The following is a 13,387-nucleotide window of genomic DNA, read 5'->3' on the forward strand; positions in this document are numbered from 1 at the left end:
TAGGAGGATTTGAAAATCATTATGGCATTAAGATTTCCAAGCTTTAGTCAAGGCTTAGCTCAAGACCCCACTACTCGTCGTATTTGGTTTGGTATTGCTACCGCACATGACTTCGAAAGTCATGATGATATTACTGAGGAACGTCTTTATCAGAATATTTTTGCTTCTCATTTCGGGCAATTAGCAATCATTTTTCTGTGGACTTCCGGGAATCTCTTTCATGTAGCTTGGCAAGGTAATTTTGAGACATGGGTACAGGATCCTTTACATGTAAGACCTATTGCTCATGCAATTTGGGATCCTCATTTTGGTCAACCAGCTGTAGAAGCTTTTACTCGAGGGGGTGCTCTAGGTCCTGTTAATATAGCCTATTCTGGTGTTTATCAGTGGTGGTATACAATCGGTTTACGTACTAATGGGGATCTTTATACTGGAGCTATTTTTCTATTAATACTTTCTATTATATCTTTAATAGCAGGTTGGTTACACCTACAACCAAAATGGAAACCGAGTGTTTCGTGGTTTAAAAATGCCGAATCCCGCCTCAATCATCATTTGTCAGGACTATTCGGAGTAAGTTCCTTGGCTTGGACAGGGCATTTAGTTCATGTTGCTATTCCGGGGTCCAGGGGGGAATCCGTTCGATGGAACAATTTATTAGATATCTTGCCGCACCCCGAGGGATTAGGTCCATTTTTTACAGGTCAGTGGAATCTTTATGCTCAAAACCCAGATTCCAATAATCATATATTTGGTACCCCTCAAGGAGCAGGAACTGCTATTCTAACACTTCTCGGAGGATTTCATCCGCAAACTCAAAGTTTATGGTTAACTGATATTGCACACCATCATTTGGCTATTGCGTTTATTTTTCTAGTTGCTGGCCATATGTATAGAACTAATTTCGGGATTGGTCACAGTATTAAAGATCTTTTAGAAGCACATACTCCTCCGGGGGGTAGATTGGGGCGTGGGCATAAGGGTCTTTATGACACAATCAATAATTCAATTCATTTTCAATTAGGTCTTGCTCTAGCCTCTTTAGGGGTTATTACTTCCTTGGTAGCACAACACATGTACTCTTTACCTGCTTATGCGTTTATAGCGCAAGACTTTACTACTCAAGCTGCCTTATATACTCATCATCAATATATAGCAGGCTTCATTATGACAGGGGCTTTTGCTCATGGAGCTATCTTTTTTATTAGAGATTATAATCCAGAGCAGAATCAAGATAATGTCTTGGCAAGAATGTTAGACCATAAAGAAGCTATCATATCCCACTTAAGTTGGGCTAGCCTCTTTCTGGGGTTCCATACTCTGGGACTTTATGTCCATAACGATGTCATGCTTGCTTTTGGTACTCCGGAGAAACAAATTTTGATTGAACCTATATTTGCCCAATGGATACAATCTGCTCATGGTAAAACTTCCTATGGGTTCGATATACTTTTATCTTCAACGAACAGTCCGGCGTTCAATGCGGGACGAAGCATATGGTTGCCTGGTTGGTTAAACGCTGTAAATGAGAATAGTAATTCTCTATTCTTAACAATAGGGCCTGGAGACTTCTTGGTTCATCATGCTATTGCTCTTGGTTTACATACAACTACTTTGATTTTAGTAAAAGGTGCTTTGGATGCGCGTGGTTCTAAGTTAATGCCTGATAAAAAAGATTTTGGTTATAGTTTTCCTTGTGATGGCCCGGGACGAGGCGGAACTTGTGATATTTCCGCTTGGGACGCATTTTATTTGGCAGTTTTCTGGATGTTAAATACCATTGGATGGGTTACTTTTTATTGGCATTGGAAACACATTACACTATGGCAGGGTAATATTTCACAGTTTAATGAATCTTCTACCTATTTGATGGGATGGTTAAGAGATTATCTATGGTTGAACTCTTCACAACTTATCAATGGATATAACCCTTTTGGTATGAATAGTTTATCAGTCTGGGCATGGATGTTCTTGTTTGGACATCTTGTTTGGGCTACTGGATTTATGTTCTTAATTTCTTGGCGCGGATATTGGCAGGAATTGATTGAAACTTTGGCATGGGCTCATGAACGTACACCTTTGGCTAATTTGATTCGATGGAGAGATAAACCAGTGGCTCTTTCCATTGTGCAAGCAAGATTGGTTGGACTAGCCCACTTTTCCGTAGGTTATATATTTACTTATGCAGCCTTCTTAATTGCCTCTACATCGGGCAAATTCGGTTAATTGAATTCTTTATTATATATATATCTGGCAAGAATCTCATTTCCTTCTATAGGGAAGAGAAGCCACTTATACATCTAGGATCCGACTTCTATCATTGATGCTAATAGCAAATTAACCATTATGGCAAGGAAAAGTGTTATTCAGAGGGAAAAGAAGAGACAAAAATTGGAACAGAAATATCATTTGATTCGCCGATCCTCAAAAAAAGAAATAAGCAAAGTTCCGTCGTTAAGTGAGAAATGGGAAATTCATGGAAAATTAGAATCACTACCGCGTAATAGTGCACCTATACGTCTTCATCGACGTTGTTTTTCGACCGGAAGACCGAGAGCTAATTATCGAGACTTTGGATTATCTGGACACATACTTCGGGAAATGGTTCATGCATGTTTCTTGCCGGGTGCAACAAGATCCAGTTGGTAAGGAAATTATCTTCATTTTTTTCATTTTATTATCAGCGATCGTAGGAGGGTCCCTTTACCGTTATGTATAAATGGTTTATTCTATTTATATAGATATGGTAAAGGGACGCATTCAATCTTTTTTTTTCATTAGTTATCAATTCTTTTCTTTATCGCGGAGTAGAGCAACTTGGTAGCTCGCAAGGCTCATAACCTTGAGGTTACGGGTTCAAATCCCGTCTCCGCAACTTTTTGAATTTTATAAAAACAAGGTTTCAAGAAGGGCATTATACGCAGTCAATTCTATGGCATTTTTCAAACTATGACTATTAAATACATAGGGCGGATAGCGGGAATCGAACCCGCGTCTTCTCCTTGGCAAAGAGAAATTTTACCATTCGACTATATCCGCGTTTTCATTGTACTTGATATGCGATTCTATTTGTACAGAGATGGGCCTGATATTCTATTAGGGATAATTCAAAAGAAATGTATATAATAGATATTGTCTCTTGTCTCCAAAATAAAATATTTTAATACTATTCATTTTTATCAATAATTCCCATTTCTATTATTCCATTTCTATTATTATAGATTGTTTTTTTCTATATATCTATATAATTGAATTGAAATTCTCATTCTATCAAGTATTTTTATTTACTTTTTTAAGAAAAAAGTAAGTTCCTATTAATAAATAATAAAAAATGAGATTTCTCTAGATAGAGATACAGATAGATATTCTATATTATTCAATACTAGACGACGTATAAATAGATTTATAGTATTGAATTTGAATATTCTATTCATATTAATATGATATGAATAGAATATTCAAATTCATTTCAAATTTTTATATTTCATTTTTTCTATTTTATTTCTTTTAGTTTCACAATGTACCACCATATAAGTATAAGATATAAGATTTTTTCAATAGAAGAAGGTTACTCCCCCTTATAATGTAATGTGTTATAGTTTTCTTTTTTTTTTAGGAACTGATCTATTCCCTTTATGCCTGACAATCCGAAAGAATTCTGAGGGAGGGGTCATTTCATTTTTAATCTAGAATAAAAAGAACTTCAAGAAATGAGAGAATTAAGAATACCCACTAGAAACACTAATCCAATCCATAATGATGTACCGGAAAATAGAACATTTTTGTTATTTGACCAACCTTCAGGAGAAGCAAATACAACAGGTACACTAATCAATAAAATAAATGAAATAGCAATTAATGCAAAAACAGCTAATTGGAAAGCAATAGTCATGTTTCTAATCCTCCAATTTACCAACAAAAGAACTTTACCATTTGATCCCTCAACCCCTTGATGCCTTTTTTAATATTAATTGAAAAAAATTGTAAATGGAAAAACGCAGAAGGGTTTTATCATGAATTCATTGATTTTGCTTATTATCAACCCTTTTGAGGCTTGGATCGAGGATAGTTTTTTTACTTCACAAAAAGGGGCATGCTGGATTTTGCACCTCTATACATACCGATAGAAAACTAAACCAATAAATTCACATTGAATATCTTTCCTATGGATAGATAATAGAAAGAATATCAATTCATATACTCATGGTCTACTCAGTGGAATAAAGATAAAAAAATATATATATTAGCTTTTGGAGAGATGGCTGAGTGGTTGATAGCCCCGGTCTTGAAAACCGGTATAGTTTGAAACAAAGAACTATCGAGGGTTCGAATCCCTCTCTCTCCTTTTGCTCGATGAATAGATTTGTTTCTTTTCTTAGTTTCTCTCGAATCTTTTTTTCGGACTGGGCTATTCCCGAAAAAAAGATTCGAGAGAAACTAAGAAAATAGGAAAATAAATTCTTCTTTAAGACTCGTTCTACTCAACCAAATATTTATAGTAAATAAATAAAGGGATTTCTACTTCATTGGATCTCACGTCTCAATTAAGAGGAGTCATGGAAAGAACAGGTTCAAAATCGCGATCAATTCCTTTTTCAAATCCTGCGGCAGCTGCGCGAGCTCTTCCCGCGTGCCATAAATGGCCTACAAATAGAAAGAATCCTAGAACAAAATGAGAAGTAGCTAACCAACTTCTAGGAGAAACATAATTGACTGCATTAATCTCTGTAGCTACGCCACCCACGGAATTTAATGAACCTAAAGGAGCATGAGTCATATATTCCGCAGAACGACGTTCTTGCCAAGGCTGTATATCTTTTTTCAGTCTACTCAAGTCTAAACCATTAGGACCCCTTAGAGGTTCTAACCAAGGAGCACGCAAATCCCAAAAACGCATAGTTTCTCCGCCAAAAATAACTTCTCCAGTCGGGGAACGCATTAGATATTTACCTAAACCTGTAGGTCCTTGAGCAGATCCTACATTAGCCCCAAGACGTTGGTCTCTAACTAGAAAAGTAAATGCTTGAGCTTGAGAAGCTTCTGGACCAGTGGGCCCATAAAACTCACTAGGATAAGCGGTATTATTAAACCAGACAAAGCAACAAGCAATAAAACCAAAAACAGATAAAGCACCTAAACTATAAGATAAGTAAGCTTCTCCAGACCATACAAGTGCACGCCGAGCCCATGCAAAGGGTTTGGTTAAGATATGCCAGATTCCACCAAGTATACAAATGGAACCCAACCATACATGCCCTCCAATAATATCTTCCAAATCGTCCACACTAACAATCCACCCTTCGCCCCCAAAAGGCGATTTTAATAAATATCCAAATAGAATACTTGGACTAAGGGTCAAATTGGTTATTTTTCTTACATCTCCCCCCCCCGGAGCCCATGTATCATATATACCTCCAAAATAAAGAGCCTTGAATACTAGAAGAAAAGCACCTATACCTAACAAGATTAAGTGAATACCCAAAATTGTAGTCATTTTATTTCTATCTTTCCATACATAACCGAAGAACGGAAAAGATTCTTCAAGAGTCTCAGGTCCCAGAAGTGCATGATAAATACCGCCAAAGCCCAATACTGCAGAGGAAATTAAGTGAAGTACTCCAGACACAAAGTATGGAAAAGTGTCTATAACTTCCCCCCCAGGACCTACTCCCCAACCTAGAGTAGCTAGGTGGGGAAGCAAAATTAAACCTTGTTCATACATGGGCTTCTCGGGTACGAAATGAGCCACTTCAAAAAGGTTCATTGCTCCGGCCCAGAATACTATTAATCCAGCATGGGCTACATGGGCCCCTAATAGTTTACCAGATAAATTGATAAGTCGGGCATTCCCGGCCCACCAAGCGAAACCGGTAGTTTCCTGGTCACGACCAGTTAAAGCTAAAGTTCCATTAAAGAGCGTTTCCACGTGGTAGAACCTCCTCAGGGAATATAAGGTTTTCATGAGGCTGATCTTGAGCTGCCATCCACGCACGAATACCTTCGTTTAAGAGAATATTTTTTGTGTAGAAAGTCTCAAATTCAGGATCTTCCGCTGCGCGGATTTCTTGAGAAACGAAGTCATAAGCACGTAGGTTCAGGGCCAAACCGACTACCCCAAGAGCACTCATCCATAAACCAGTTACTGGTACAAATAACATAAAGAAATGTAACCAACGTTTATTGGAAAAAGCAACCCCAAAGATTTGGGACCAAAAGCGATTAGCAGTAACCATTGAATAAGTTTCTTCAGCTTGGGTTGGGTTAAAAGCACGGAATGTATTTGCGCCATCACCATCTTCAAATAAAGTATTTTCTACGGTTGCACCATGAATAGCGCATAGTAGTGCAGCGCCCAATACACCAGCAACTCCCATCATATGAAATGGGTTTAATGTCCAATTATGAAATCCTTGGAAAAAGAGGATGAATCGAAATATAGCTGCTACACCAAAACTTGGAGCAAAGAACCAACCAGACTGACCCAGTGGATAAATAAGGAATACAGAAACAAAAACAGCAATTGGACCTGAGAATGCGATTGCATTATAAGGTCGCAATTGAACAGATCGAGCAAGTTCAAATTGACGTAACATGAAACCTATTAATCCGAAAGCACCGTGGAGAGCAACAAAAGTCCACAGACCGCCTAACTGACACCAACGGGTAAAATCTCCCTGTGCTTCAGGACCCCACAGTAACAACAAAGAGTGTGCTAAACTATTAGCGGGAGTGGAAACTGCAGCGGTTAAGAAGTTGCAGCCTTCTAAATAAGAACTTGCCAAGCCGTGAGTATACCATGAAGTTACAAAGGTCGTACCTGTAAACCAACCCCCCAAGGCGAAATAGGCGCAAGGAAAGAGTAATAGACCGGACCAACCCACAAAAACGAAACGGTCCCTCCGCAACCAGTCATCCATAATATCAAATAAATCATTTTCATCTTTGGTAAATTTACCAAGAGCTATAGTCATAGCGATCCTCCTATTCAACTACTTCAACCATTTCCCAACACCTCATAGAGCATTTTCAGAGATGGGACGGACCTTGATCATTTATCTCTATTCATTTCTCTCTATATATATATAGAATATATAAGTATACTTTCCCTTGTTTTCTAATCGGTTTCGAATAAAAAATCATTTATGGGTCTATTGATATCTAGGGCAAATCCATGAACTCGATGTGGTTATTCCTTATCTATTCTTAAAAATCTTCCAAGTCATCAATCATAAAATCTGCTATGACTCCAAAATCCGATAGAAATTTTTTTTCAGAACTGTTCAAGAAACAAATGATCCCCTGTTTCACTTCTTATACCTAGCGGATCTTCAGACATATTTCTCTCCTTTCATCAAAGAAACTGATTCTTTCATTTTTGTTGTGAATTGACTTCTATTTTGTCTAGGAAACTACTGTAGGATCATAGATTTTATAAATTTCTATTTCATTTACAGTTTTTTCTTTTTTCTTTAGTATTTCATTTTTTTTAATAAATACTATAATAAAAAGAAAAAACTGTAAATGAAAGTTTTTGTCTCATATATATTAATTGCTGGAAAAATATCGTACACATCGATATGAAAAGAAACTATTTGATATGTGAAGACATAATTTAATGTATTTTTCTATTATTTCTATAAGATTAGATAGAATCTTATAGAAATAATAGAAATTTATGGAAAAAAATATGTTTCATTTTTATTTAAAAAAAACTTGTTTGGTGGAACTTGAAATTGGTATTAAGGCCCTTCTGAGTAAAGAAAAGGCATAGCCTTTTTTTTTAGTTCAGGAACAAGAAGATTGAATTGGAAATATTAAGAGATTCTTAGGGAGTGAGTCTAAACGAAAAAAGTCTTAAAAAGAAAAAAAATTGTTCGAATTTCATCTTTATCAAATTTGAATATCAGAATAGTAGATATAAATAGAATTCAACGGGTTAGGTCCACTTACTTTTTTTTCTTTTTCCATTATTGAATTTTACACTTTTTCATTTTTATTACTTTACTTTATTCTAATGAAAATCTACGATTACTTTCTTTTTTTATTACAAATAGAAACTTTTTCAAAATAGCAAGAATCTTTTTATTCTTCCTTCAAATAGAAAGACTATTGCTTTTGAAAAAAAAAAGTAAAAAGCCCCTTATCGGATTTGAACCGATGACTTACGCCTTACCATGGCGTTACTCTACCACTGAGTTAAAAGGGCCCTTTTTCTTTCAATTCCTAAATAAGGAATTAGCATGACTAGTACATCTATTTGTTACTGTGTATACTTATTCTATCAATTTATATAAATTATATAAATATAATGATATAAATGGGATTAGAATACATGTACATCAATATCTATTATTTGCATAATGACTCATCAAAGAACAAAAAATTGGATTTACCTAGTGAATAGAATATAGTTAAAAAAAAGAATTGATTAAGATTGGATTTGATCAATATCAAAAGAATATATTATTTCAAAATGGATTCTTGAAGTCATTCTAATCAGAACACTAAATTGTTTTTATTGATACATAAATGTACTCACAAATTCAAATATTTCATCGAAACATTGATAAAATCGAATCATTGATAAAATGGATTCAATATGTTCTGTCCCTAAACCAAATTTTTATTTTTTTTATTGAAAAATTCGATTTTACAAAGTTTTTTTCCCGGTTTAGTATTAGATATAAATCTACCTATCGAACCTTAGTATTAGTAATAAATGATAGAAATGAAGTTTTAACCTCCCGTCCTTTGCAACAAACGAATCATTCCTGTTAAGAATTTTTTCTTTATTTGAACATTACTTCTTTTTTTTCTTATTATGACTGGAATAAAAAAATTTCTATGGAATTCTGAAAGAGCGAAAAATATTTTTTTTTATCGAATCCTATCATTATATTGACAATTGCAAAAAACTATTCATACTATGAACGTAGTATAATGGCGGTCGGGCAAGTATGCCCCCATCGTCTAGTGGTTCAGGACATCTCTCTTTCAAGGAGGCAGCGGGGATTCGACTTCCCCTGGGGGTAGGGTGTTACGAAAGGAAGTTGATCAAGAATTTTAAATAAAAACTTAAATGTATTCTTCCTATTGTGCTGGGTCGATGCCCGAGCGGTTAATGGGGACGGACTGTAAATTCGTTGGCAATATGTCTACGCTGGTTCAAATCCAGCTCGGCCCAAGAATTTGCCGATCCAATATGAAATTCTATAACCCATTGATAGTTCTCTGGAAATGACTGATGTGCTCTGATACGGAAGAATAAACATATTAAACATATCTAAGGTTATTTCTTTTTTTTCTGTATTCTATATTTCCTTCCACAAATTCAAATCTTGTTAATAATCTGTATTCATGTCAAGATCTGTAAGTAGAAAATCTAAACAAAAATTGAAAAAAAATATTTTTTTTTCATTGATTCAATTTTCAAATCGATTTCTTAATAAGAATAAGAAACGGATTACGAGTAATTTGTGTCGATCTCACTAAAGTGGATATCGATATACATATCAATATATAAAAAAATGCGCTTTTTTCATTTACAACAAAAAGGTTCGAATCCGAAATAGAAAAAGAAAAGGTTTGACAGAAACGGTCCGTAAAAATATTTATACAGTACACCCCTTTCCCTGGGATTGTAGTTCAATTGGTCAGAGCACCGCCCTGTCAAGGCGGAAGCTGCGGGTTCGAGCCCCGTCAATCCCGTTGGATATCAATCCAAAAAAATAAATTCCTTTTTTGTGTATTTGTAGGGAATCAAATTGATAAACAAAATTTTATTTGGAGCTCCCCCCTGCTTTTTCATTTGTTTCGCCGAAAAAGGAAGGAAAGGACTTTTGTAATTTCATCAAGAATAAATGTTTTTTTTTTTTAGTATGGATAAAAGATCTTTCTATGTTATACTATTTCATGAGTTGATTTGATAGCTCAGATTTTGTGATTCATGATATTGATCCGATTTGATATCATCGAAATCCAATTTATACCATTGTTGAAAGATTTAACATTTCTGTTGAAAGATTTAACATTCCTATGGGATTAAATCCCGAATTTTTTTTTAGAAATTTAAGAGAAATAGAACATAATAAAGATTATGGAAGTAAATATTCTCGCATTTATTGCTACTGCACTGTTTATTCTAGTTCCTACTGCTTTTTTACTTATAATTTATGTAAAAACGGTAAGTAAAAGTGACTAATTTCACTGAAATATGATTGCTTCATTTTTATGAATGATTTAAAAAAATGATCGTACAATTAGCGTAATCCAGATAGTAGAAATATATTTGATTTCTACTATCTGAGAATTGCGTCCAATTTTTTTTTCAGATTCTTTTTTACAAACAATTCCGGTATCTTATAACAAAAAGGGGGTAAAAAAACAGGAATGGTGATTACACGGTCCGCCATTTTCCATATATATATATATCTATATATCTATATAACCAGATATAACCAGGTTAAGCGTCAGTTCATCGAAAATAGAAATTTTAAGAAAAATTGTATTGGAATAGGAATCCATTTCTTCTTCTTTTTGATTCCCTTGATTTTCTCAAAATAGGAATACGGGAATAATTCAAATATTTGTTTGATTGAAAGAGTATTTTCAATTCCTATAAGATACATAGAATACATTACACTACTAGAATATAATAGAACCAAGATAGATTTTCTATTTGAACTCAATTAATTAGTATTAGTTTAAATGAAATATTTTCATTCAATAGTTCCGAAATTCAAAAATTCAGGTAGAAAACAACAAGGTTACTTGGATCCCTTAACTCAATTTTTAGTATCCCTATAGTCCACTTCTTCCCCATACTACGAGGGAAAGGGAAAATGAAAAAACTACCATTAAAGCAGCCCAAGCAATACTTACTATATCCATGTAAATTTTGTCTCCTATCTCTATAAATATGAAGGAACTATTTCATTATTTTTTCAAATTGATTATTCTATTATCTTTTTTGTATTATTCGCTAAAAATACTATAATAGTGGAATTGCTGTTACAGAGTCAAAAAAAGGATTCTGGGCTAACATCATCGACGAAAAACAAGAATTCATTCTATTTATTAGAACATCTTCAAAGTTTTTTTTTTTTATTTTTTGTAAAATCGGAAAACATGAAACATAAAAAAATTATAGGAAGTTCTAAGTAAATGAATGTTACTACCAGGTGGGAATAATAAGATTTCTCTTTTATCCCCTCATTTTCTTATTCTTAAGGATTTCATAAAAAAAGAATCAAGACAGATTCATTTGCATACTTATACTCTTCTTTCTATTTGAAATAATCCCTTAAATGTCTCCCGATTCGTTTTATAAAATAACTAAAAAAACTTTTTTTCTTTTTTATTCGATTTTAGAATCAAAACTTTTTAATTTTATTAGAATATAGAATATGAAAATATAAAGAATACTTTTTTTTAATATTACGAAAGCAAATGAGCTAAATTAAAGCTATTCAATCTAATTTATATAAAGAATATTGATAAAATGTGGAAGCACTCATCCATTTTCAATTCAATTAGTCTGTATAGCAGGTTTTTCTTCTGCCTTTTATCTCCCTACAAATGGAATTTCCTATCCGACTTATTCTTAATCCAATCTAATAAAAGACCCAGTCAGGAGACAGACACTACAATAGTTGTGTAGTGAAAGAACTATCATTTCTAAAATTATTGATTCCTTTTCACTACTAGAATCTTTCCTTGAATCCGAGACGAAAAAATTTACAACATTTTTTAGAACAAACAAAGCTACTGATGCTTATAATTTAGAATCAAACGCAATTCTCAAGACTCCTTTCTTGCTTCTGTTAGAAAAAAAGTTTTATAAAAAAAAGTAATATAATCTTTCATTTCAAGTTTCTTATCAATCAGGCGACACCCGGATTTGAACTGGGGAAAAAGGATTTGCAGTCCCCCGCCTTACCACTCGGCCATGCCGCCAATAAAAATCTAGATATGAAGTTTTTGAGAATACTCCCCCCTTTTCTATTGAAAAATTGAAAAAAAATCTTGATACAAATCGCAACCGTTAACTATTCATTTATCAATTATTCTTGAATATTTGAATATAAAAGAAAATGGTTTTTTTATGAATGAGATCAGAAAATAAAAATTGATACATAACCAATCAATATTGCTTTTTTTATTCAAAAAATTTGTTCATTCCAATTATAACAGCAACTGTCAATATATGTAAACCCTAGAATATCCATTTGATCTGTTACACAGATATTATCTAATCGAGTATCTTATCCATATCTATATAGATATAGAATACCGATACTATTACTATACGGTATTTTCAATAAATTATCGTGCTTATCCTTTTTTTACAATTTTCAATAGAAAATTTGTAAAAATTCACACAACATGTTATGTGTTTGTTATCCTGAAAAAATATGACTGCAATAAAGGTAGAGACAGATCTATAGCTGCAGTTAAATATATGCATGTTTCAAAAATACAAGCCTTATTACATTACACATTACATACTCTAATCATATTCTCCCCAATTCTCCCCAAAATACTTCACTTCAAAATATCTATTTTCTTGACAATCTCGAATGGATTTTTTTTGTATCCAATTGAATTTAAATATGTAATATCATAATAATGATAGAAATGAAATGCATTTTTTTATATTCCTAAAAAAAATCTTGAAATGCCCGTAGAAATTTCCAATCCTTTTTTAGATTAGAATTTCGATTCTATCTATTTGTTTTGTTGCAAATTCCTTCGAAGTTGAGTATAAAATTCTATTATTTCTTTCTCTTTTCATAATAGGTATTTCCACCTCTTTTCATAATAGGTATTTCCACTAATAAATATTTGATACACGGGATTAGGTAAGATTTCATGTAATTCAGTATAAAGAATAGAAATTCCAGTATTGCTAAATGGATTCATGTGATTTGATGAAGCATGACAGCAAATCGTGGAATATTTTTCGATAAAATTCACGGGGAAATTGAAAATGCTTGGGAGTGGAAATGAAGAAATGTCTACACTACCTGGATTGAATCAGATACAATTTGAAGGGTTTTGTAGGTTCATTGATCGGGGCTTAACAGAAGGGCTTTTTAAGTTTCCAAAAATTGAGGATACAGATCAAGAAATTGAATTTCAATTATTTGCCGAAACATATCAATTATTAGAACCCTTGATAAACGAAAAAGATGCTGTATATGAATCACTTACATATTCTGCTGAATTATATATATCCGCGGGATTAATTTGGAAAAGTAGTAGAGATATACAAAAACAAACTATTTTTGTTGGAAATATTCCTCTAATGAATTCTCTGGGAACTTCTATAGTAAATGGAATATACAGAATAGTAATCAATCAAATATTGCAAAGTCCTGGTATCTAT

General features: G+C 33.5%; 8 protein-coding genes and 8 non-coding genes across 16 annotated transcripts in view; 8 read left to right on the top strand and 8 right to left on the bottom strand. All coding sequences in view use genetic code 11, as the record gives it.

Annotated features, from left to right (window-relative positions):
- The first annotated feature begins 21 nt into the window (after positions 1–21).
- Positions 22–2,226, top strand: psaB (photosystem I P700 apoprotein A2). Its single transcript has one exon. The coding sequence runs from the start codon at positions 22–24 to the stop codon at positions 2,224–2,226; it is 2,205 nt and encodes a 734-aa protein (YP_006460336.1).
- Positions 2,227–2,346: 120 nt separating this feature from the next.
- Positions 2,347–2,649, top strand: rps14 (ribosomal protein S14). Its single transcript has one exon. The coding sequence runs from the start codon at positions 2,347–2,349 to the stop codon at positions 2,647–2,649; it is 303 nt and encodes a 100-aa protein (YP_006460337.1).
- A 152-nt stretch (positions 2,650–2,801) lies between these two features.
- trnfM-CAU lies at positions 2,802–2,875 on the top strand. Its single transcript has one exon. It is a non-coding gene; the product is annotated as a tRNA-Met (tRNA).
- Positions 2,876–2,968: 93 nt separating this feature from the next.
- Positions 2,969–3,039, bottom strand: trnG-UCC. The gene has a single exon. It is a non-coding gene; the product is annotated as a tRNA-Gly (tRNA).
- A 664-nt stretch (positions 3,040–3,703) lies between these two features.
- psbZ (photosystem II protein Z) lies at positions 3,704–3,892 on the bottom strand. Its single transcript has one exon. It carries the CDS (start codon positions 3,890–3,892, stop codon positions 3,704–3,706), a length of 189 nt encoding a protein of 62 aa, YP_006460338.1.
- Positions 3,893–4,540: 648 nt separating this feature from the next.
- psbC (photosystem II CP43 chlorophyll apoprotein) lies at positions 4,541–5,962 on the bottom strand. Its single transcript has one exon. The coding sequence runs from the start codon at positions 5,960–5,962 to the stop codon at positions 4,541–4,543; it is 1,422 nt and encodes a 473-aa protein (YP_006460339.1).
- On the bottom strand, positions 5,910–6,971 carry psbD (photosystem II protein D2). The gene has a single exon. The coding sequence runs from the start codon at positions 6,969–6,971 to the stop codon at positions 5,910–5,912; it is 1,062 nt and encodes a 353-aa protein (YP_006460340.1).
- Positions 6,972–8,134: 1,163 nt separating this feature from the next.
- On the bottom strand, positions 8,135–8,206 carry trnT-GGU. The gene has a single exon. It is a non-coding gene; the product is annotated as a tRNA-Thr (tRNA).
- Positions 8,142–8,200, bottom strand: trnM-CAU. The gene has a single exon. It is a non-coding gene; the product is annotated as a tRNA-Met (tRNA).
- Positions 8,207–8,959: 753 nt separating the features above from the next.
- Positions 8,960–9,032, top strand: trnE-UUC. Its single transcript has one exon. It is a non-coding gene; the product is annotated as a tRNA-Glu (tRNA).
- Positions 9,033–9,100: 68 nt separating this feature from the next.
- Positions 9,101–9,184, top strand: trnY-GUA. Its single transcript has one exon. It is a non-coding gene; the product is annotated as a tRNA-Tyr (tRNA).
- A 450-nt stretch (positions 9,185–9,634) lies between these two features.
- trnD-GUC lies at positions 9,635–9,708 on the top strand. The gene has a single exon. It is a non-coding gene; the product is annotated as a tRNA-Asp (tRNA).
- Positions 9,709–10,096: 388 nt separating this feature from the next.
- Positions 10,097–10,201, top strand: psbM (photosystem II protein M). The gene has a single exon. The coding sequence runs from the start codon at positions 10,097–10,099 to the stop codon at positions 10,199–10,201; it is 105 nt and encodes a 34-aa protein (YP_006460341.1).
- Positions 10,202–10,800: 599 nt separating this feature from the next.
- Positions 10,801–10,890, bottom strand: petN (cytochrome b6/f complex subunit VIII). The gene has a single exon. The coding sequence runs from the start codon at positions 10,888–10,890 to the stop codon at positions 10,801–10,803; it is 90 nt and encodes a 29-aa protein (YP_006460342.1).
- A 985-nt stretch (positions 10,891–11,875) lies between these two features.
- Positions 11,876–11,955, bottom strand: trnC-GCA. The gene has a single exon. It is a non-coding gene; the product is annotated as a tRNA-Cys (tRNA).
- A 1,033-nt stretch (positions 11,956–12,988) lies between these two features.
- The window catches only part of rpoB (RNA polymerase beta subunit), a 3,213-nt gene continuing 2,814 nt past the window's right edge, over positions 12,989–13,387 (top strand). Inside the window, exon 1 of the mRNA in view lies at positions 12,989–13,387. This exon is cut by the window's right edge and continues 2,814 nt beyond it. Coding sequence (YP_006460343.1) covers positions 12,989–13,387 — 399 coding nt within the window.

The sequence above is a fragment of the chloroplast genome of Vigna unguiculata (assembly GCF_037176805.1).
Source record: "Vigna unguiculata chloroplast, complete genome".
Taxonomy (NCBI): Eukaryota; Viridiplantae; Streptophyta; class Magnoliopsida; order Fabales; family Fabaceae; genus Vigna; species Vigna unguiculata.